The 24153-nt window shown below is 41.4% G+C and overlaps 1 protein-coding gene across 4 annotated transcripts in view; it reads right to left on the bottom strand.

Moving 5' to 3' along the window:
* Large1 (LARGE xylosyl- and glucuronyltransferase 1) overlaps nt 1–24153 on the bottom strand; it is a 458660-nt gene that overhangs the window by 17979 nt on the left and 416528 nt on the right. For all 4 annotated transcript variants that reach the window (XM_029480702.2, XM_021170066.3, XM_029480704.2 and 1 more), the window contains 2 exons: nt 13704–13859; nt 2330–2493 (listed from right to left, as the gene is read on the bottom strand). In XM_029480702.2, coding sequence (XP_029336562.1) covers nt 2330–2493; nt 13704–13859 — 320 coding nt within the window. The remainder of the gene's footprint in view (nt 1–2329; nt 2494–13703; nt 13860–24153) is intronic.

Below are 24153 nucleotides of genomic sequence, written 5' to 3'. Positions count from 1 at the left end.
TCTTATGTCCTCTGGTTTCAGTCAGATTAGGCCAGTTGCCACCAGGTAGCATGATGGAACACAGCAGGTGGGCTATTCTGGGGAGACAGAATGCAATTCAAGGATCCCTAGCCCAGGTGGGGCTCTGGCCTGGCCTGGTACCATCACAGCCCCTGCACTAAAGGCAGCAGTAGCAGAGACATAGAGGCAGCCAGAAGCAGGAGCTAGAGTTAATAGGCAAGATATGACTGCAAACAATAACCCAGTCTGCTAGGTGGAGCCTAGGTCCAGTGATAAATGCTTCAGGAGAGAAAAATTTTCCCTGGAGTTTTATAGCTCAATAAGACAGGCATCCTCGATGATTCTTGGTGAAATAACTTGTACACTTTATTCCTTGTAGATGGGGACCTTATAACCATTTGGGGGTAAGGTGGGATATAGGGGTAAGTGCTTTCCATAGGCTCAGTCTGAGATGTTAGAGTTGCATAGGAAAGAACTTCAGATGTTGTCCCCATGTGACCAGTCGTCATGGTCCTCCTAGTGGGATGTTGTGGTCATGTGTTTCAGGACAGGTAAAGACTTGTTGGAAGCTAGTTCTATTCCTACCATTCTCAATTATAAGATTAACCAGCGTTTTGAACCTGCTTCAACCTTACCAGTTTGTCTGTTTGGTGGCACAGTCCATTTGCTCTGCATACTATGGGGTGTTGTCTGGGTAGTAGTACTTGTCACCATGAATTAGAGGTCACCCTGTATATCCTAAGCTTGTGATGTGTGCAATTTGAAGGGAAAGGCTCTGTGATCAATATGTGCTCCTAATGCAAGTGTGGCTGGAGCTTTCTGTAAGGGGCTGTGAGGGAAGGAACTGCTTGGTCACTAAGACCTGGCCAAGGTGATACTCCTGTTGTCAGTGGGTGCAGGAGCTTTGCTTGGTCAATATTATTATTGGTAACAGGTGTGAACAAAAACATGAATCTGCACTGTAAACCCAACACATTCCCCTAGTATCAGTTTGTAAATCCTAGGCAATATGGATATGAACACACCCTGGAAAAGGTAGCTAATATTTGCTTATATAGTTACATTTTCAGCACTTTACATCCTCTTATGATATAAAATCCAAACAACAATCAATGAAGCTGACTTTACAGTATCATCACTACTTCACACAGTGAGGTTGAAAAGAGGCAAGCTTGACTCAAGTCAGGTTCTGGAAATATACAGATCATGCTTCCCACCATGGGCCCTTGGGACTCACTAGTTTATCTGTCTGGAAAAACCTTAGAAACTGGTATGCCTGGCTTTCTTCCTTTCCTTCTAGGTCTCTACAGATAATGTCTTTCTCAGAAAGACTTCCCACAATGACATTATCTACAGACAATTCCTGACCTGACTGGTATCATCTCTCCCAGTCCCTTCACAGCCTTTGTTGCAGTTATAATTTTATTAAATTGTCCATAGAGGTCTACGTTCTCAATCCTGGGTTACACACTGCAAGCTTAACACAATGTCAAGACAAAGATTCTGTCTTGGCTACTTTGCTATGGAGCCTGAGTATGAATTTATTTCAAAACCTCCCCACTGTGACTCAATTTGTCTCTTGTCATATTGAGAGTCAGCCTACCAGACAGTAATTAAGAAAAGGCTTAGCCTAATAGCAGTGCTGCTGGGAAACATCCATGAAGGACTGTTACATCAGAACACATGTGAGAAGAAGAAATGGTCATTGTTTTACTATGGCCTCTGTGGTGGTTTGAGTAAGAATGGCAGCACCTATAGGGTCATATATTTGAGTGCTCAGACATCAGAGAGTGGCACTGTTTGAAAATGATTAGGGGATGTGTCCATGTTAGAGTAGGTATGGCCTTTTTGAACGAAGTGTGTTGTAAGTAGGTAGGGTGGGAGTAGGGAGTTGCCCATGCCTAGCCCAGTGTCTCTCTTGTTCTACCTTCCTTCCTGCAGATCAAGATGTAAGCTCTGTCTCATGCCTACATTCCTGTCACCATGCTTCCTAACAGGATGATCATAGATCCTCTGAAACTGTAAGCAAACCTCCAATTAAATGCTTTCTTTTAAAAGAGTTGCCTTGATTATGGTGTTTCTTCACAGCAATAGAACAGTAACTAAGAGGCTCCAGTGTGCAGCCTTTTCTGTAGAGATTTACTCCTAATGAGCCAACCGTCAAGCAACACCAGCAACTAAATGAGGATGCCTCTGCTGTGCAGCACTGGAGATGAGACTGAGATCAACCTCAAGTGCACTAGAAGACCATCTTTTATCCTCTGCTGTTCCATGGGGTAAAGAGTATTAGTTATGAGGACCATGTGGTGGGTAAGGTCATTTGCCGTACCTGTCCATGGAGAGCTGAGCAACAAGGGTAACGTCTGTGTTGTCAGCAGAAGGCTCAAACTCGTAGTGCAGGAAGTACAGGTGGGTTCTGTGGACAGTGAAGCGCTCTCGCCGGAACTCATAGCACAAGTCATCCTCATCCAGCTCAGACAGCTGCTTCTGAAGCTGCAAAGGAAGAAAAAGGCTTGGGAATAGGAAGCAAGGCTCCAAAGGGGCCAGAAGCCTGCCTGTTATAGTCTCATTCCCTTGCTGGTGGTTCAACAGAAAGGACTTCCATTTTATTTCCTCACAATTTACTCTAACTCCAAGAGGTGGTCACAGAGGCTTGAGTTTTCCCCATATGGAAGATGAGCCTCCTTGTGGCCAAGAGACACAGAAGTGATGCTAGCTGACAATGCAGAGCCATGCAAATCCTTACAAACAAAACACAGCATTTTCCTGGGTAAAACAGTCAGATGGTTTGGTGTTAATTAACACAAGGAAGATACGTGTAGATCAAGAAATCCCAAAAGGGAAGGGCTTCTGAGTGTCTTCCTGGAGCTACATATTTCAACCTTTGGGTCAGGTATGAGAAGAAGATTCAAGTAAATGCATTAATAGCACAAAGTTCTTTTCTTTTCTTTTTCTAACATAAATTTAGTCAGGACAACCTCTCTCTCTTACCTTTTCCAACTCTCTGAAAGTCTGTCCTCATTAGTAGAAAAGCATCTTTAATTCTATTTCCATTTCCTACTGACCTAATGAAGAGAGTAGTCTAGGAGGAGGCTCCAATCCCAGGTGCTCTAGCACGCCCAGGATCTAGGATCAGTGGTGAGTAGAACACAACATCTGTTCCAACACTACAGGGAGTAACTGGGACTAGCAGGATCCAGGGATGTAGGGACCTCATCCAACCAGTGGCTCTGGTTCCTTCTGGTCTGCATGGGTCTACCTTGGGCACAAACTCGGCGGTGGCTAGTTCCACAGTCTGCAGAGGAGGCTCCACTCCTAGGTACTCTAACATGACCAGGATCTTAGGATCCCAGAAACTTGTTCACACCAGGATCTCAGGGTCTCACAGGCAGCTTGACTCCCAGGAACTCTGACATACCAAGAATCTCAGGATCCCAGGATTCCAGAATCACACAGAGACAGCTGAACTCTGAAGAGTTCTGACTCAACCAGGCTTACAGGAATTATATCCAGTCAGATATAATGAGGGCAGGGAGCACTAGAGATAATCAGATGGCAGGAGGCAAGCATAAGAACAGAAGCAAAAGAAACCAAGGTTATTTGACACCATCAGAACCCAACTCTCCCACCATAGCAAGTCCTGGACACACCATCACATCAGAAAAGCAAAATTCAGGTCTAAAGTAATTTCTCATGAAGATGATAGAGGACTTCAAGAAGATCATAAATAATTCCCTTAAAGAAATATAGGAGAACACAGGTAAACAGGTAGAAGTCCTTAAAGAGGAAACACAAAAATCCCTTAAAGAATTATAGGAAAACATAATCAGAAGGCAAAGGAAATGAATAAAACCATCCAAGATCTAAAAATAGAAATAGAAACAAAAAAGAAATCACAAAGGGAGATAACTCTGGAGTTAGAAAACCTAGGAAAGAGATCAGGAGTCATAGATGCAAGCATCACCAAGAGAATACAAGAGATAGAAGCCAGACTATCAGGAGCAGAAGATATCTTAGAAAACATTGACACAAGAGTCAAAGAAAATGCAAAATGAAAAAATCTCCTAACCCAAAACATCCAGGAAATCAAGGACACAATGAGAAGATCAAACCTAAAGATAGTAGGTATAGAAGAGAGTAAAGATTCCCATCTTAAAGGGCCAGTAAATATCTTCAACAAAATTATAGAATAAAGCTTCCCTAACCTAAAGAAAGAGATGGCCATGAACATACAAGAAGCCTACAGAATTCCAAATAGACTGGACCAGAAAAGAAATCTCTCCCATCTCATAGTAATCAAAACATCAAATACATTAAATAAAGAATATTAAAAGCAGTAAGAGAAAAAAAGTCAAGTAACATATAAAGAGAGACCTATCAGAATTACACCAGACTTGCCACTGAGACTATGAAAGACAGAAGATCCTGGGCAGATGTCATATAGACCCAAAGAGAACATAAGTGCCAGCCCAGACTATTATACCCAGCAAAACTCTCAATTACAATAGACAGAGAAAACAAGATATTCCAAAACAAAACCAATTTTACACAATATCTTTACACAAATCCAGTCCTACAAAGGAATGTAGATGGAAAACACTAACACAAGGAGGGAAACTACACCCTAGAAAAAGCAAGAAAGTAATCTTTCAACAAATCCAAAAAATGATAGCTACACAAACATAATGCAACCTCTAACAACAACAACAACAACAACAACAACAACAACAACAACAGGGAGTAACAATCACTTTTCTTTAATATCCCTTAACACCAATGGACTCAATTCTCCAATAAAAAGACAGACTAACTGACTGGATACTTAAACAGGCTGCAGGATTTTGCTGCATACTAGAAACACACCTCAGTGACAAAGATAGACACTACATCAGAGTAAACGGTTGGAATACAATTTTCCAAGGAAATGGTCCCAAGAAATAAACTGGAGTAGTCATTCTAATATAATGAAAAAATCGACGTTCAACCAAAAGTTATCAAAAAAGATAAGGAAGGACACTTCATACTCATCAAAGGAAAAAAAATCTACCAAGATGAACTCTCAATTCTGAACATCTATGCTCCAAATGCAAAGGCACATTCATAAAAGAAACTTTACTAAAGCTCAAAGCACACATTACACCTCACACAATAATACTGGGAGAGTTTAACACCCCACTCTTATCAATGGACAGATCATGGAAAAAAAAAGTAAACAGAGACACAGTGAAACTCACAGAAGTTATGAACTAAATGGATCTAACAGACTATTTATAGAACATTTCATCCAAAAGCAAAATAATATACTTTGTCTTCAGAACTCAAGGGTACTTTTTCCAAAACTGACCACATAATTGGCCACAATTAGGTAGAAGAAGATTGAGATAATCCCATGCATCCTATTAGATCACCACAGACTAAGGCTGGTCTTAAATTCCAACAAAAACAATGGAAAACACAAAAACACTTGGAAGATGAACAATGCCCTACTCAATGATAACTTGGTCAAGGAAGAAATAAAGAAAGAAATTAAAGACTTTTTATAATTTAATGAAAATGAAGACATATCATATCAAAACTTATGGGGCCCAGTGGAAGTACTGGTAAGAGGAAAATTCATAGTTCCAAGAGCCTCCAAAAAGGAACTGGAGAGAGCTTACCCTAGCAGCTTAACAGCACACATGGAAGCTCTAGAACAAAAAAGAAGCAAATACACCCAGAAGAGTAGACAGCAGGAAATAATCAAACTCAGGGCTAAAATCAACCAAATAGAAACAAAAAGAACAGTACAAAGAATCAATAAAAGCAGGAGCTGGTTCTTTGAGAAAATAAACAAGATAAACAAACCCTTAGCCAGACTACACAGAGGGCAGAGACAGTATCCAAATTAATAAAATCAGAAATGAAAAGGGAGACATAACAGAAAACAAAGAAATCCAAACAATCATCAGATCCTACTACAGAAGTTTATACTCAACTAAATTGGAAAATATGAATGAAATGGACAATTTTCTAAACACATATCAGGTGCCAAAGTTACAACAGGATCAGATAAACAATCTAAACAGTCTCATTACCCCTAAAGAAATAGAAACAGTCATTAATAGTCTCCCAACCAAAGTAACTACAGGACCAGATGGGTTTAGTGGAAAATTCTATCAGACCTTTAAAGAAGACCTAATACCAATACTTTTCCAAGTATTTCACAAAATAGAAACAGAAGTAACTCTACCCAATTTAATCTATGAAGCCACAATTATGCTGAAACCTAAACCACACAAAGACCAAACAAGAAAGAGAACTTCAGACCAATCTCCCTTATGAACATTGATGCAAAAATACACAATAAAATTCTTGCCAACCAAATCCAAGAACACACACACACAACAAACAAACAAACAAACAAACAAACAAACAAACAAACAAACTGACCACCATGAACAAGTATTCTTCATCCCAGGGATGAATGATGATGGTTCAATATATGAAAATCCACCACCATAATCCACTACAAAAACCAACCCAAAGAAAAAAAACAACATGATCATTTCATTCGATTCATGTTAAAAGTCTTGGAAAGATCAGGAATTCAAGACCCATATCTAAACATAGTAAAAGCAATATACAGCAAACCAGTAGCCAACATCAAACTAAATGGAGAGAAACTTGATGCAATCCCATTAAAATTAGGGACTAGACAAGACTGCCCACTCTCTCCCTATCTACTCAATATAGTACTTGAAGTTCCATCTAGAGCAATTGGACAACAGAAGAAAGTCAAAGGAATATGAATTAGAAAGGAAGAAGTCAAAATATCACCATTTGCAGATATGATTGTATACTTACGTGACCACAAAAATTCCACCAGAGAACTCCTAAAGCTGATAAACAACTTCAGCAAAGTGGCTGTATATAAAATTAACTCAAACAAATCAGTAGCCTTCCTCTACTCAAAGGATAAACAGGCTAATAAAGAAATTAGAGAAATGACACCATTCACAATAGTCACAAATTTTATTACATACCTTGGTGTGACTCTAACCAAGCAAGTGAAAGATCTGTATGCTAAGAACTTCAAGTCTCTGAAGAAAGAAATCAAAGAAGACCTCAGAAGATGGAAAGATCTCACATGCTCTTGGATTGGCAGAATTAATATAGCAAAAATGGCTATCCCGTGAAAGGCAATCTACAGATTCAGTGCAATCCCCGTCAAAATTTTAAATCAATTCTTCATAGAATTTTTTTTAGAAAAAGCAATTTGCAAATTCATTTGGAACAACAAAAAACTAAGGATAGTGAAAACTCTTCTCAACAATAAAAGAACTTCTGGGGGAAACACCATCCCTGTCCTCAAGCTGTATTACAGAGCAATAGTGATAAAAACGGCATGGTATTGGTACAGAGACAGGATGGAAGATCAATGAAATAGAATTGAAGACCCAGAAATGAACCCCCATACATATGATGACTTGATATTTGACAAAGGGGCTAAAAGAATCAGTGCAAAAAAAGACAGTAGTTTTAACAAATTGTGCTGATTCAACTGGTGGTCAGCATTGTAGAAAAATGCAAATCAACACATTCTTATCTCCGTGAACAAAGCTCAAGTCCAAGTGGATCAAGGACCTCCACATAAAACCAGATACACTGAAACTTACAGAGGAAAAAGTGGGGAAGAACTTTGAACATATGGGCACAGAGGAAAATTTCATGACCAGAACACCAATGGCTTAAGCTCTAAGATCAAGAATCGACAAAGGGATGGGGCTGGTGAGATGGCTCAGTGGGTAAGAGCACCCGACTGCTCTTCCGAAGGTCCAGAGTTCAAATCCCAGCAACCACATGGTGGCTCACAACCATCCGTAACGAGATCTGGCGCCCTCTTCTGGAGTGTCTGAGGACAGCGTACTTACATATAATAAATAAATAAATCTTTAAAAAAAAAAAAGAATCGACAAAGGGGACATCATAAAATTGCAAAACTTCTGTAAGGCAAAGGACACTGTCAATAGGACAAAATGGCAACCCACAGAATGGGGAAAGATCTTTACCCAGAAGATGCTCCAACATATAATAAGGACACATGCTCTACTATGTTCATAGAAGCCTTATTTATAATAGCCATAAGCTGGAAAGAACCCAGATGTCCCTCAACAGAGGAATGGATACAGGAAATGTGGTACATTTACACAATGGAGTACTACTCAGCTATTAAAAACAATGAATTCATGAAATTCTTAGGCAAATGGATGTATCTGGAGGATATCATCCTGAGTGAGGTAACCCAATCACAAAAGAACTCACATGATATGTACTCACTGATAAGTGGATATTAGCCCAGAAACTTAGAATACCCAAGATACAATTTGTAAAATACATGAAACTCCATAAGAAGGAAGACTAAAGTGTGGATACTTCGTCCCTCCTTAGAATGGGGAACAAAATACCCATGGAAGGAGTTACAGAGACAAAGTTTGGAGATGAGAGGGAAGGAAGGACCATGCAGAGACTGCCCCATTCGGGGATCTATACCATAATCAACCACTGAATGCAGACACAATTGCATACACCAGCAAGATTTTGCTGACAGGACCCTGATATAGCTGACTCTAGTGAGGCTATGCCAGTGCCTGGCAAATACAGAAGTAGAGGCTCAGAGTCATCTATTGGAACACCTGGCCCCCAATGGAGGAGCTAGAGAAAGTACCCAAGGAGCTGAAGGGGTCTGCAACCCTATAGGGGAAACAAAAATATGAACTAACCAGTACCCCCAGAGTTCGTGTCTCTAGCTGCATATGTAGTAGAAGATGGCCTTGTTGGCCATCAGTGGAAAGAGAGGCCCTTGGTCTTGCAAAGATTATATGCCCCAATACAGGGGAATACCAGGGCCAGGAAGCAGGAGTGGGTGGGTTGGAGAGCAGGGTGGGGGGAGGGTATAGGGGACTTTTGAGATAGCATTTGAATTGTAAATGAAGAAAATATCTAATAAAAAATTGTTAAAAAAAGTTCAAAGGAAAAAAAAAAGCAGGAGAAGGAAAAGCTCTGAGCAGCAAGTCAATAAGCAGCATTTCCTCACAGCCTCTGCGTCCGCTCCCACCTCTTAGCTCCTGCCCTGTTTGAGTCCTAGCCTACCTGCTTTCCATGAGCAATGATGGAAGTAAAAGCCAAATAAAGCCTTTTCTCCCCAAATTGCTTTGGTAGTAATGCTGCAACACAGCTATAGTAACTCTAACTAATATACCCGTGACTAACTCATTTATTTTGTTTTATTTTATCTTAATTTTGGATCAGGAACAACCAAATGACCCATTTTCTTGCTGTGAATTAATCTCTTATTCAGGATGATTTCCTGACCCAGAGCAAAGGTGACACAACTTGTATGTTGTGTAGATAGATTTCTAAGGAAATCCACAGGTTTCTCTCTCAGCCATTCCCCCAGAAGTGTTAATTACATCTGATGTCTAGTCACCTTAATAACAGTCACCTTAAGACAAAAGGTACATCCCAATGCATGGAGTGTTCCTAAAAACCAAGATGTTGGGTGCTGTCACAAGATTTAGCCAGGAAACACTCAGGAAGAAATCCCTCTTCCCATGGTTTAGATGGTAAACCAGATCTAAAAACATTCATGGGACTTTGCTGATGTCATATGTCTGATGCTCATCTCTAGAGGGCTCATATCCTCCTCATCACCATTACTCCTTCTATCGCTGAAGAAACAGCTGAGCAGGCATAAACATGCCATCCTTTATAACCCATGCCTATCTTGTCTCCATTGCTTCTTCCCACACAGTCCACACTCTAGACTCCATATTTCTTCTTACTCAGCCTGTAGGGGAGGCTGCCTAATTGTTGATTAGGTCAATAAAGATGGCAGAAGCCAACCACTGGGCGAAGGATAAGGTAGTATTTCCAGGTAGGGCTGGAAGAGAAGTGGACTGAGAGGACTGGGAGTCGCACTAGGCAGTGGAACTCATAGGAAGGTGCAAACATGTAGGTATCCTGGGGTACTGATAGTTTGTAGCCTCCTCAGGCAACTGCAACTGTGGAGGCTAAGGAGGATGGATAGCATATTCTTTGCCCAGTCTTTGAGTTATCTGGTCAGTTTTAAAAGATAAAAGTCTCTAGTGTTTTCCTACCTTGGAGATAAAAGGAGTTGGGTGAGATCTGTTGTGGGCACTGGGCAAGGAGGAACGGGTGGCATTCTTGGGAATACAGGCAGTTACTGCTCTCAGGGCAAAGCTGGGACCTCAGCAAAGTGTTAGCTAGCCGTGGGGGCTGACTAGATGGGGTTAGCTGGGCGAGTGGCTGCTAGTTCCAGAGCCTAGCCAGAGCAAGTGTGTTTAATAAAACTATATGCAATACTCAGGCTTCAGATATGAGCTCCTGGCCAAGCCTGGTGCTGCAGACCTTAAATTTTAGCATTTGGGGAACAGAAGGATCACATATGCAGCTCTAGCTTGGACTAGAGTGTGAGCACAAAGCCTGCTCGAAGAACTAGCAAAACTTTAAATACAATAAAATGAAAATCAAATAGGAGAGGGGGAGGGAGGGAGGGAGGGAGGGAAGGAGGGAGGGAGGGAAACTGGGGTGTAGTCACAACGTGCCTACCATACACGATCTAGATTCAATTACAAATACTGAGGAAAAAAAGAAAAATATTTTATTCCCTTCAAGATGCTTTCTTTTAGTCATGTGACATGCCTTTTTCCCCATGCCCACTCAGACCACTACCACCATGTACCATTTACTTCTACCATGGACCATCACTTGTCACTCTGTAACACTCTCATGCCTGTCTGCACCCTCCAGGAGACGGACATGGTGAAAGCCAACCTTAAGCCTTCAGAGCCTCAGTAAGTATCTGCTGGGTGGATGAAAGGTCTCGAGGCTGCTGTGGGAGCCTGAAAGTCAGGTGAAGCAGAATTTGGATCCTCTCTCCACACCCACAGCCATCTGTTTACTGTGCAAGCTCTGATGGCCTCTTCCTAGAGTTTGAAGCATCAGCTTTGAACAGGATCTTGGATTTGACTCTATCCCTTTGTCTTTGTTTTTACCTTACCTTTGCCATGCTGCAGAGAACCAGGCAGTGGATTTCCTGTAGAGCTTGGCACAGGGAGGACAATGGCCACAGACCCCCTCCCCGCTTTACAGTCCCTGTCACTACTGGATTTATCATGCAATTTAGGCAAAAAAAAAAAAAAAAAAAAAAAAAAAAAAAAAAAAAAAGACATCTGTCATCTAAGACAACAAAAAAATACCTTGCCAGTCTAAAAAGGAAATTCTAGATTTAGATACATTTTTACTTAGTTTATTTACAATAGACCCTTTGCCAGCTCACACATCCTTCTGTCTGCTGTGTCCTCTTCTTTCTTCCACCCATTAGTCCATACACTGTTTTCCAAACAGGCCCTGCCTCTGTGCCTTTTCACCAAGTCCACCTACTGCATGGAACACATCTCCCTTGCTTGACTACAACTAGCTTCCCTGTAACTCAGGGTTCAGGGTCAATTTTACTTCTCATCTCAAGCTTGCCGCTCCCCAGAGAAAGGATCTGCCTGGTTTCTCACTAGCCATTGCTATGTAGCACTGGATATAAGCTGATCATTTTCCCTGACAGCTTGGATGGTTATCCTACTAGGATACACATATCCTGAGGGAGAGATCATTGTCTCTTCCTTCTTCTGCTCTATTGTCTGTCTTAATAGATTCATTTATTTTCATTTTAAGTATACGAGTGTTTGCATGCATACATGTATGTGCACCCCATTCCTATAGTGGCATAGAAGCCATAAGGAGGCATCAGGTTCCCTGAAATTGGAGTTACAGATGGTAGTGAGCTGCCATATGTGTACTGGAAACTGAATGGCATCCTCTACAAGTGCAGCTAGTATGCTTGACCACTGAGCAGTCTATCTAGTCCTCTTTTCATCTGTCCCTCCTTAGTGCTCAGAATGAAAACAACACCTCTGTATACATTTCTATATTGAATGAATGAAGCAATTTCTTCTGTGTGTGACACTGAGGATCCAGGAAAGACTGAACAAGCAGCATATAATTGCTAATTTTATATACAGCAGATGCTCATCTCTGGAGTATAAATGCCATTTCTTGCCCATTTTGCAGTTGAGGAAATAGATACTGAAGCGCAGGCTATCTTGTTAAAGGCTCCATAGGTAGATGTGGTGATTTGAAAAGGGATGGCTCCCATAGACTCATGTGTTTGAATGCTTGTCACATAGCAAGGGTCAGTATTAGGAGGTGTGGGATTGTTGGAGAAAGTATGTTAGTGTGGAGGCAGGCTTTAGCATCTCAGACATGATCAAGCTATACCCAGTGTGGCTTACAGTCTTCTGATACCTGTAGAATAAGACATAGAACTCTCAGTTCCTTCTCTACCAACATGTCTGCCTACATACTGCCATGCTTCCTGCCATGACAATAGTGGACTAAAACTCACAAAACTGTAAGCCAGATCCAATGAAATGTTTTCTTTTAAAAGAGGACAATGTTGTCTCTCCAAAACCAATAGAAACAGAAGTAACAAGAAAGTCTGAACAAAAATTCTAGGAAAGAAGCTGTGTTTGCAGGGACTGATTGGCTGATGAGAGTTTTAGGACTGTAGAGATACTAAAATATTACATGCCCCTGAGGCTAATTACCTTATTTTAGGCTAGTTCTAGTTCTCTAGGACAGACATTCCTTGTTCATCTCTGTGAACTAACATATTGTGACTAATAGATTTAAAGCTTTTTAGAATCTATTATTTTAGCAGACCATTAACTAGATTCCATCAACCAAAAAGTTCAGAGAGCATCTTCAGCCTATAGAAAAGCTTCCCCATCTTGCTATACCTGCTTCTCTGATAAACCCACCAAGACATTTTAAACTCACCTTGATTTATGATTTTCCTAATTCTGAAATTTTATAAACTTAATGAAAGTGCTTCTACATTGGAACATTGAATTTGAGATAACATAAATCTGTGTTTCTAGGCCTCTGGAATAAACTATCTTTTATTCTCTTTAAGATGAGACTTGTGGATTTTTGTGTCAACAAAACCAACAGTTAGAGTCAGACTCAGGTCAGCTTGATTCTATGTCCCTGATGCCTATGGCTATCATGTTCCTTTTCTTAAGAGTTGGTCACAGCTGTCCTCCTTGTTTGTTGTGTAGACATGAGCAACTTGCTTAATTTCTCTACTTCAACATTTTCCATAGTAAAGTGACCCAATGAATAAACACAAGCTATAACATATTAAAAAGAAAAACAGGATAAAACAGTAACAACCAAAACACCCAATAGCTTCGAACTATTCACTCAATGTTTTCCTTGTCCAAACTAACTAGGAAGGCACCAGTCCCTGTGGGAGTCTCCTTCTGTGTCACCCTAGGAACCAACCAAGATTAATCATGAGTTCTATGTGGATGCCTTTACCACTATATGCTTGGGAGTTTACTGGCCATGAAGCAGACATAGATAACTGATAGTTTCTTTTGTTTGTAAACTCACGCTTATCTATTCAGCTGAGCTAATATCTCCTCCCATATCAACAGTGATCCACAGGAAGTCTCCAGATGATGCACTGGGTCATGGATTCCATGGCAGCTAAGTTGTCCCCTGAGCTGGGTGTAGTACCCAACAAGGACCCAACACAGACAAATAAGAGTATGGCCAATCTTCCTGATGATCTGTGGAACACTCACATTTTCATTGTTGACATCAGTCTCACTGGGACAGCCAAACAGCTCCCGCCGCAGGAGGTTGCCATCATACTCCAAGAAGGTCAGGTAGAGGTTGCGGAAGAATTCCACATGTTTGTTCTTCACACGGAGCTTCTTGGGGGAGTTCCAGTGGATGACCTGGAGGTTGGAAAGGAGGCTATCAGATGGTAAGGGCCATACAACATGGCTTGGACTGGACAAAATATGATGTATGGGTCTGAAGTTCATTCATTCACTCATTCATTCTACATCATTTGCAGAGTGCTGGGTAACCAGTGCTGGGGATGGAACCAAGTTTGCCTCTGATCTACGCTGTCATTTAATCCTGGGGAAGTTCCCTTATTCTCTGTGTCACAGGGGCATCCATAGTTCCTACATGTGCTGTATTAGACTTTCATCTCTGGGAGCCTCCAGCTCTGCAAAACAGAAGCTAGGACCCTGCAGATAAGAAACCTGCTTGGTGATATAGGCAGTCCAGAAGGACACCTGAGACCTGAAAAAGAACATACATTTTCTTCACCTCTTCTCTCTACTCTTAATCACCATAGTGTTAACCATACCCTACCATTTCTGACTTATGTTTTATTTCAGGGCCAATTCTATAGTTTTTGCCTTGTAATCACTTCCAAAGGTTAAATTCCCTGTTTAAATAATTAGTAAATCTTTAGCCAGAGCTAAGTAACAGTCTCATAGAACTGCTATGGAATGTAAACATGTTAACATGTGCAAACCTGCCACCGGATAAGCTCTCACAAAAATGTAGGTTCCCTTATCATCTCCAGTCTGCCACATTGAGACATGTCCTGAAGCATGTGACCCTGGTAGCTGCCCACAGCACAGTTATGGTCCACCAATATGTAATTAGAAGGCAGAGTAGAGGGAAAAACATGGAAGAGAGATAGCTGTGAAATACTCATTAGAAGTTCACAATGAGCTACATGGTCCCTACTTCTCTATCCAGACAAGATGGACACAGGAAGATACCCATGTTAATGCTTAGGGGAAAAGAAGTTCCTGGTGGAGATGACCTAAAGTAAATCATGTAGAGAAGGCCATGCTGCAGCATGGGCTGGAACATGGAAGAAAGCCAGTGGAGCTGACCTCTTAGACCTGGGAAGTGCACATTTTGAACTCAGACACTCGAGACTACAGACTCCTAGGAGAGAGCAAAATGGCCAACTGGGTTCTAGGGCCATCACTGTATGAAAAGATACACCTGGTCGGACAAGCAGGGCAAACCCATGTTGGGGATATTGTTGTGATTTCCAGGTGAGACATGAGGCTTTGGGCATACACTTTCTGAGTTGGTTGAAAGGAGAAAACATGAAAGGGGGGAAATTGAGAAAAGTGAGTATTTGGAATATTTAACATGCACTAAAATTATTTTAAATACTTTGATTACTAATATTTATTGGTACTTCTTCAGACATATAATTCCTATTATTATGTCATGACTATGAACGAATAACTTGAATTAACTTTTAACAAAACAAGCCCATGGGGTGTCACTGTGAAGGATACTCCTGTCCAGCAAGGTAAAGGGAGGCTCTAGAAGATTCTGTTTTCCCATGGTCTCACAAGTTGGATTTACCACCTTGCAACCCATGCCTAGTCTTCGCTATCTCTGCACTGAATGTGGAGCACTAAAAGGCAGACGTGCTACAGAGGTTCCCTGAATATTGGTAAAAGTGTCAGAAGATTTCAACAATGTAGCAGAAGGAGACAGCAAATGGGTCCAGAAGTTAATCTGCTAAAGGACAGCAGGACCAGGGAAGGGCTGGCTCCAAAGGGACTGCTCTATGATGGTGGCTCCCATCACTGGTCACATTTCCAGTGTCTACAGAAGATATCAAGAAAGACCCATTCTTGATATTGAGTGGGAATAAGAGCTAGACCCACAGAGGCCTGTGTGGAACACCTGAAAGGGTTCAGGGACCTTGTGCTGAGTGCTAAAATGTGTCCCAAGCAGAGAGCTGTATCTTGAAAGCTCACTAAAAGGTTTGCATTTGTTGGTACTGTAATTTGAAAGCACTTCCTAAAATTTATGTGTTGACAGCTTGAGACACAGGTTCTTTAAGAGGGAACTGAAACAAGAGAGCAAATGCCTTTATGGAGAGGCAGGCATCTGATAACAGGAGAGTTTGGTCCTTCATACCCCTTTCCTTCTCTTACCTTTCTGCCTCTGCCTTGGACTGAGACAGCATGAACACCCTGTCCAGAGGCAAGTCGATTAATCTCGGGCCTCTAAGATTTTTGAATCGTAGGATATGGATCTCCTATAAAGCCCCCAGTCTCCAGCCCAACTATGATAGTAGAATTAAGCGAACAGAACAATTGACTCTCTAGACTCCTCCAACCACTGGAACAGGAGACAAAGAAGGATAAGCAGCCCGAAGCACCAGCCCGAGGCCACCTAATTACTGTATGAAAAGATACACCTAATTAGTGAAAGTAGGATTGCTAAGCCTTACTTCTAGACTACAAAGAACAGAGTTAGGTTGTTATAACTCCCCTTTCCTTTCTTTGATGGTAGTGGAAAGAAATTGACCAAATTTTCTCCTTTGCAGTCCTCAATGTGCTCATTCTTGGGTTGTAAGAGAGTATTACCTAATGGTCCCGATTCTCCTATTATCCTAGAGTCTTATTAAAGGTCCTGTAGCCTCCAGTAATGGCATTAGGAGACAGGGTCTTTGGGGGGTGCTTAAGGTTGTAAAAAGGATCAGGGCCTTTATCCAAGAGCAGCCTGGACTCTTACACTACATATGGACACATTCAGAAAGTGCTATTAATGAACCAGATAGTGGGCTCTTACCAGATACTGAATCTTCTCCATATGGGCTTTGGAAGCCTCCAGAATGATGATAAATGAATCTAGACTGGTTGTATAGTACCCAGTGGTCCTACACAGCATAAGGCATTGCAGCTCAGATACTGTTTTGTTTCCACTGAAGGTTGAAATCTGACTCTAAAGAGTCTGAAGTAGGGCCCAGACCCTGCCAGCTGGAGATGGGTCAAGGTGGCCTGGCTCCTTCTGTCCTCTCCTTTGAGGATGTAGATTAGTGAATTCCTTGACTCTGGCTGTAACTCCACAAAGTTTTCTTCATACCCTTGTTGTATAATAGGAAGTGTGCCTAATTTAAGCTGCATTTTCAATGCCCACCCATAACCAGAAACAGCACAGTACGACCAGCTACAAGTACTGTGACCCTCAGCTGAGCTACAGTCTGCATCAACTGTTACGCTCATTCTCTTCCTGGAACCTCCATTTCCTTAAGTGCAGGATAAGGGCAAGTCAGTCTGACAAAAAAGTTCAAGGGTTGATCCAATGCCTTTCACAGACAGTAAGACTGAGACTGAGACTGGCTCAAGGTCCCTAAGCTAGTCAGTGGTAAAATACAATCAAACAAACAAACAAACAAACAAACAAAAAAGAAGGTTTTTCCTTAAAAACATTTCTTATGATTGTACCATTCATTCATTCATTCATTCATTCACTCATTCAACAGATATAAAAATCAGCTATGATTCTGTATCAAGCACTGGCTGAGGGGCTGCGAATGCAGAGCTGCACATACAATTTTATAATCTGTCTAGAACTTATACTTCAGAGAAAGAGAAGGGCATTGAATAACTGTCTTGTAGAGGTAATTAGCCTAGTTCACTTTGCTTCCGGTGGGTTTCCTGCACTTGCTGTACCAGCCCAGGAACTCTTTAGATTCGTGAAGGAAAGACACACACACACACACACACACACACACACACACACAGCTGAAAGAATCAGATGCAGATATTTGCACCCAACCAATGAACAGAAGCAGCTGACCCCTGTTGTTGAATTAGGGAAGGCTGAAAGAAGCTGAGGAGAAGGGCAATCCTGTGGGAGGACCAGCAGTCTCAATTAACCTGAACCCCCAAGATCTTTCAGATACTGGAACACCAATCAGGCAGCATACACCAGCTGATATGAGGCTCCCAACACACATACAGTAGAGGACTTCTGGGTCTGTGTTCATTCAGAGATGATACACCTAACCCTCAAGAGACTGGAAGACCCAGGGTGTTTAGAGGTCAGGTGGGGTAGGGGGTGGGGACATCCACACCTCTGTGGATGACAGGTGGGTGGGGAGGAGGTATGGGATGTAGAATAGTCTGAGCGTGGATCAGGGGAAGGGGAAGTAAAATATGGAGTGTAAAAAATTAATTAATAAAAAATGTTAAAAAAAAAAAAAGAAAGAAGTGTTGAATTCTGGCTTTCTATTGAGACAGAATTTCCACTAGTGCCTGGAATGGTGTTAAATGTATCTCTGCACTTGGATACTATGTATTTGTGTGCAGTGGTTCTCAGGATTGGGAATCAGAAAACCAAAATATTCAACAATTACGAAAAACATCAAAATGTCCTGCGGCGTCCTGCATTATCAAATATTCATTCATATTTAAATTCCATATGAAAAACATGGAATCCATTTAATTAAAATGCAAATTTGTTTTATATTTAATGACTGACAGACTTATATATGTCAAAGAAGCATTTAAAAGAAGTGACTTTCCATGTGATCCATGATTAGAAGATGTTTGATTTGCATGGTTACTTTTGAAGTAGTTTGAAGCTCCAGATGTTTCCACTGCTAGTCCTCAGTTAAGATTAGACATTATCTTGGGTATTCTAAGTTTCTGGGCTAATATCCACTTATCAGTGAGTGCATATCTAGTGACTTCTTTTGTGATTGGGTTACCTCACTCAGGATGATGCCCTCCAGATACATCCATTTGCCTAAGAATTTCATGAATTCATTGTTTTTAATAGCTGAGTAGTACTCCATTGTGTAAATGTACCACATTTTCTGTATCCATTCCTCTTTTGAGGGACATCTGGGTTCTTTCCAGCTTCTGGCTATTATAAATAAGGCTGCTATGAACATAGTGAAGTATGTGTCTTTATTACCAGTTGGAACATCTTCTGGGTATATGCCCAGGACAGGTATTGCTGGATCCTCCGGTAGTACTATGTCCAATTTTCTGAGGAACTGCCAAGAGTGGTTGTACAAGCTTGCAATCTCGCTAGCAATGGAGGAGTGTTCCTCTTTCTCCACATCCTCGCCAGCATCTGATGTCACTTGAATTTTTGATCTTAGCCATTCTGACTGGTGTGAGGTGGAATCTCAGGGTTGTTTTGATTTGCATTTCCCTGATGATTAAGGATGTTGAACATTTTTTCAGGTGCTTGTCAGCCATTTGGAATTCCTCAGTTGAGAATTCTTTGTTTAGCTCTGTACCCCAATTTTTTTAATGGCATCATTTTACTTTCTTGAGTCCAGCTTCTTGAGTTCTTTGTATATATTGGATATTACTCCCCTATCGGATTTAGGATTGGTAAAGGTCCTTTCCCAATCTGTTGATGGCCTTCTTGTCTTACTGACAGTGTCTTTTGCCTTACAGAAGCTTTGCAATTTTATGAGGTCCCATTTGTTGATTCTCGATCTAACAGCACAAGCAATTGCTGTTCTGTTCAGGAATTTTTCCCAAGATACAATTTGCAAAACACATGAAACTCAAGAAGAAGGAAGACCAAAGTGTGGATACTTCGTTCCTGCTTAGAATGGGGAACAAAATACCCATGGAGGTAGTTACAGAGATCAAGTTTAAAGCTGAGATGGAAGGAAGGACCATCCAGAGACTGCCCTACCTGGGGATCCATCCCATAAACAGCCACCAAACGCAGATACTATTGCATATGCTAGAAAGATTTTGCTGACAGGACGCTGATAAAGCTGTCTCTTGTGAGGCTATGCCTGGAAAATACAGAAGTGGATGCTCATAGTCAGCTATTGGATGGAACACAGGGCCCCCAATGGAGGAGCTAGAGAAAGTAATCAAGGAGCTGAAGGTGTCTGCAATCCTATAGGTGGAACAACAATATGAACCAACCAGTACTCCCGGAGCTTGTGTCTCTAGCTGCATATGTAGCAGAACATGGCCTAGTCGGCCATAATTGGGAGGAGAGGCCCTTGGTCTTTCAAAGATTATACGCCCTAGTACAGGGGAATGCCAGGGCCAGGAAGCGGGAGTGGGTGGGGTGGGTTTGGGAGCAGCGCAGTGGGAGGGTATAGGGAACTTTCAGGATAGCATTTGAAATGTAAATGAAGAAAATATCTAGTAAAAAAGAAAAAGGTTAGACATCATACAGGGTTTTCTGGACTTGACTACTCTCCTATCCTTTTTAAATGATTGTAATCCTAGAATCCACTTGAGTTACAGTAATTTCCAGAAGGTAGATCTTTGAATCCTCCCCTTTGTCCAACCTGCTTGATTTGAGAAGTTCTCTACGGTGGAGAACCAAACCTTCCCCATGTGTCATTGTCCAATCACCAAATATTGTACTTCCTTACTTCAACCCTGTTCTTCCTCAAGGAGCACAGCTTTATGTGGGCAGTTTGTCCCACATTGACTTCTAAGGTACCTGTTCCACAGGGCAGTCCGCTATCACATAGGCCTCTCTGTGCTGAGTTAGAGCATAAATGGCCAATGGTAGGAATAAACAATATCCACCAGGTTTCTGACTATAGAACTATAGAGACAACTGGCCATTCAGAGTTCCTAGAACTCTGCACATCCCCGGATCCCTCCACTTTAAAGGAACTGCGATCAACAGCTCTTCACTGTTTTACATATACCTTGTTAAACATGCTGGAGTACAGTGTATTTCTCAGGTGGACCACTGCATCTCTAAGGATGTTGCTGACATTTCTAGGAGTAACTGCTTCTAAGTTTTAACAGCTGTGTGCACCAAAACCATGGCAGAGAGCTTATGTCAACAGAACCCAAGGAGTTAGGTGCCAGAAATTACCAAAGAGTGAAGAACAGATGGGAGTTGAGAGCCAAAGAACATTTGCTTATATTATCAAAGTCCTGTCTGCTTAGTATGGCATTTCAACATGGGCTAGGGCACATGCCACCAAATTCAGACACTTATTCTAGCTATGCCACCAACCTGTTTTTCTACCCTTTTCTACCCTGGGGTGATCACTTCCTCTCTTTGGATGCTTCTTTTTCTATATGTGAAATGAGAGTTGTGACAAATGGACGAGAAGAAATGTGTTGACATATTTCTTTCCTCAGTTGGCTGAAAATTATTTCAACAGTGATCTTTTAAAACGTATTTCTAAATAGTAAGACCAGTAGGCTTTCTATATAGCTTCAAGCTCTGTCATAATTGCATTGTGTGCCATCTTATTGAATTTTAAACACCTATGCAAAATAGTGATTGTTTTCCCATTTGCCCAGATAAAGAGATATAATTAGAATAGGGTAAGGAATTTAATGTCGTACTGTGGAGCTGGGGAATCTGAATTAGATCCCTAGAGCTCACATATGAAATGCTGAAGTGTGTGATGTGAGCTTGCACTCTCGAAAATGAGGAAGCTGAGACAGGTGGTGTTAGCTGGGTGGTCCAATGACAAGCCTCACGTCAATGATAAATTGACAGGTGACCTTTACATTTATGTGCATTTGTGTATGTACACTTCTGTATGTACAACCACCTTAGCACACTCAAACATACAAATATAACAATGACAGCCACACAGCTTAGCCAGCCATAAATGATCTATAAGGTATTTTGGATGTATGCGGGAGTTCAAGGCTCTAGTCACAGTATGACAGCAACCAAAGCAGGCAACCAAAATAGGTGCTGATATCTCATATATACTTGGGAGCACGCCTTAAGTATACCAGCTTAACCCCAATAACACCCAGATCACAAAAGACCTAGAGCCCTGTATGGAGGTCACACAATGATGCTTCTTAACCAGGAGCTGGCTAAACACAAAAGAGGTAGAGGTGGTGATTTCAGACTTCAGATGTTCTCCAGTGAACCAGCTGGTTTTTCTCCCTCAATCCATACTGAGCCTCATGAGTCAACTTTTCCGTCCATCATTCTTATTACCTTCTCTCTGGATTCTTCTGCCTCATTCTTCACAGCTATCTGCCTGGTAGTGACCTGCCCAATATGCTAATGTACATTGGTCCCTCATCTTCCTCAAAAGATGTGGAAGCTGATGTATCTCTAAGTGTTATAAAATGTTTTCAAACTTGAGTAATGAGCTACTTATTTATTTATTATTAGATGTTTTCTTTATATACATTTCAAATGCTATCCCGAAAGTTCCCTATACCCTCCCTCCGCCCTGCTCCCCTACCCACCCACTCCTGCTTCTTGGCCCTGGCGTTCCCCTGTACTGGGGCATAGAAAGTTTGCAACGCCAAGGCCTAGTCAGCCTCTCCTCCCAGTGATGGCCGACTAGGGCATCTTCTGCTACATATGCAGCTAGAGATATGAACTCTGGGGGTACTGGTTAATTCATATTGTTGTTCCACCTATAGGGTTGCAGACCCCTTCAGCTCCTTGGGTGCTTTTTCTAGCTTCTCCATTGGGGGCTCTGTGTTCCATCTTATAGATGACTGTGAGCATCCACTTCTGTAATGAGCTACTTTTTAATGCAGATTTTATACATTTCCTTTATACAAATATTTCAGTCTTCCATGTAGATGTCACGATTCCTTTTGGTGTTTCTTTTCTGCATTCATGTTTTCCTTTCCAAAGCACTCCAATCCCTATATATTAATGGATCAGGATATACAATTCATACTCTGGGTCTGCTGCTTAAAATTAAAATGTTCTCTCAGGGAGACGATGTTGAATAAAGTGTCTTTATGTGAGTGCACTCTTGGAAGCCATTTACTCCAAAGGTGGTTCACAGTAAACAGTCCTGGAAGCTCATCCTCTTCAGTTTACTTCCTAAAGCATATTTGATTTTATGTATACTGATGTAATGTCTACATGAGTGGCTGCACACTCTCTGTGTGCAGTGCCCATGAGGCCAGAACAGGGCATCAGACTCCACAAAAACTGGAGTTATAGACAATTGTGAGCTGCCACATTGGTACTAGTTATTGAACTAAGGTGCTCTGGAAGGACACTGAGATGGGTCTCCAGTCCCACTCTTTACTAATTAATGAAAAGGGCTTCTTTTTTTTTTTCTTTCAATTTTTAGTAGATATTTTCTTTCTTTCTTTTTTTTTTTTTTTTTTTTTGTTTTTTTTTGAGACAGGGTTTCTCTGTGTAGCCCTGGCTATCCTGGAACTCACTCTGTAGACCAGGCTGGCCTCGAACTCAGAAATTCGCCTGCCTCTGCCTCCCAAGTGCTGGGATTAAAGGTGTGTGCCACCACGCCCAGCCCTTTATTTACATTTCAAGTGTTATCACCTTTTCTAGTTTCCCCTCCAAAAATCCCCTATCCTCTCCCCTCTCCCCCTGATCCCCAACCCACCCACTCCCATTCCTGGCCCAGGCATTCCCCTATACTGGGGCATAGAACATTCACAGGACCAAGGGCCTCTGAGGAGGGCTTCTTATCATTGTTTAAAAGAGGGTTTGGATCTAACCATGTACCAGAGATGACCTTGAACTTCTTATTCTTTTTCATATACCTCCCTTGTGCTAGAATTATGTGTGTATCACCATGTTGAGTTTGTCTGATGCTAGATTGAAAATCTAGAGCTTTGCACTCCACCAAATCAATGTGTTTGCTATGGAAAACATGTTCAGGTAAAACCTAGACCTATATTAAAGGAAAGAACTTTGGTTTTGAGATTAGAAAGGTAAGAACTGGAATCTCAGCTTTTTATATTTAGCTGACATACTCTGTAGGATACTTAATTTCATGAGTAAGAATCTTTTCACCTGGCTGTAAGTGAAATCATTCCTAGAATGCCATTCTATCTAATCTAACGAGAAATCTCCATTCACCTTTTCAGGATGAAGCCATGTCTACTGGTTTTGAAAAAATGTTCAACATCCTTAATCATCAGGGAAATGCAAATCAAAACAACCCTGAGATTCCACCTCACACCAGTCAGAATGGCTAAGATCAATAATTCAGGTGACAGCAGATGCTGGCAAGGATGTGGAGAAAGAGGAATACTCCTTCATTGTTGGTGGGATTGCAAGCTTGTACAACCACTCTGGAAATCAGTTTGGCGGTTCCTCAGAAAATTGGACATAATACTACTAGAGGATTCAGCAATACCTCTCCTGGGCATATATCCAGAAGATGTTCCAACCGGTAAGAAGGACACATGCTCCACTATGTTCATAGCAGCCTTATTTATAATAGCCAGAAGCTGGAAAGAACCCAGATGCCCCTCAACAGAGGAATGGATACAGAAAATGTGGTATATTTACACAATGGAGTACTACTCAGCTATTAAAAGGAATGAATTTATGAAATTCCTAGGCAAATGGATGGACCTGGAGGGCATCATCCTGAGTGAGGTAACCCAATCACAAAAGAACTCACATGATATGTACTCACTGATAAGTGGATATTAGCCCAAAAACTTAGAATACCCAAGATATAAGATACAATTTGTT

The sequence above is a fragment of the Mus caroli genome, unplaced genomic scaffold (assembly GCF_978045245.1).
Source record: "Mus caroli unplaced genomic scaffold, Mus_caroli_1 scaffold_10, whole genome shotgun sequence".
Taxonomy (NCBI): Eukaryota; Metazoa; Chordata; class Mammalia; order Rodentia; family Muridae; genus Mus; species Mus caroli.
The sequence above is the reverse complement of the archived record's forward strand: the minus strand, read 5'-3'. Positions and strand labels throughout refer to the sequence as shown.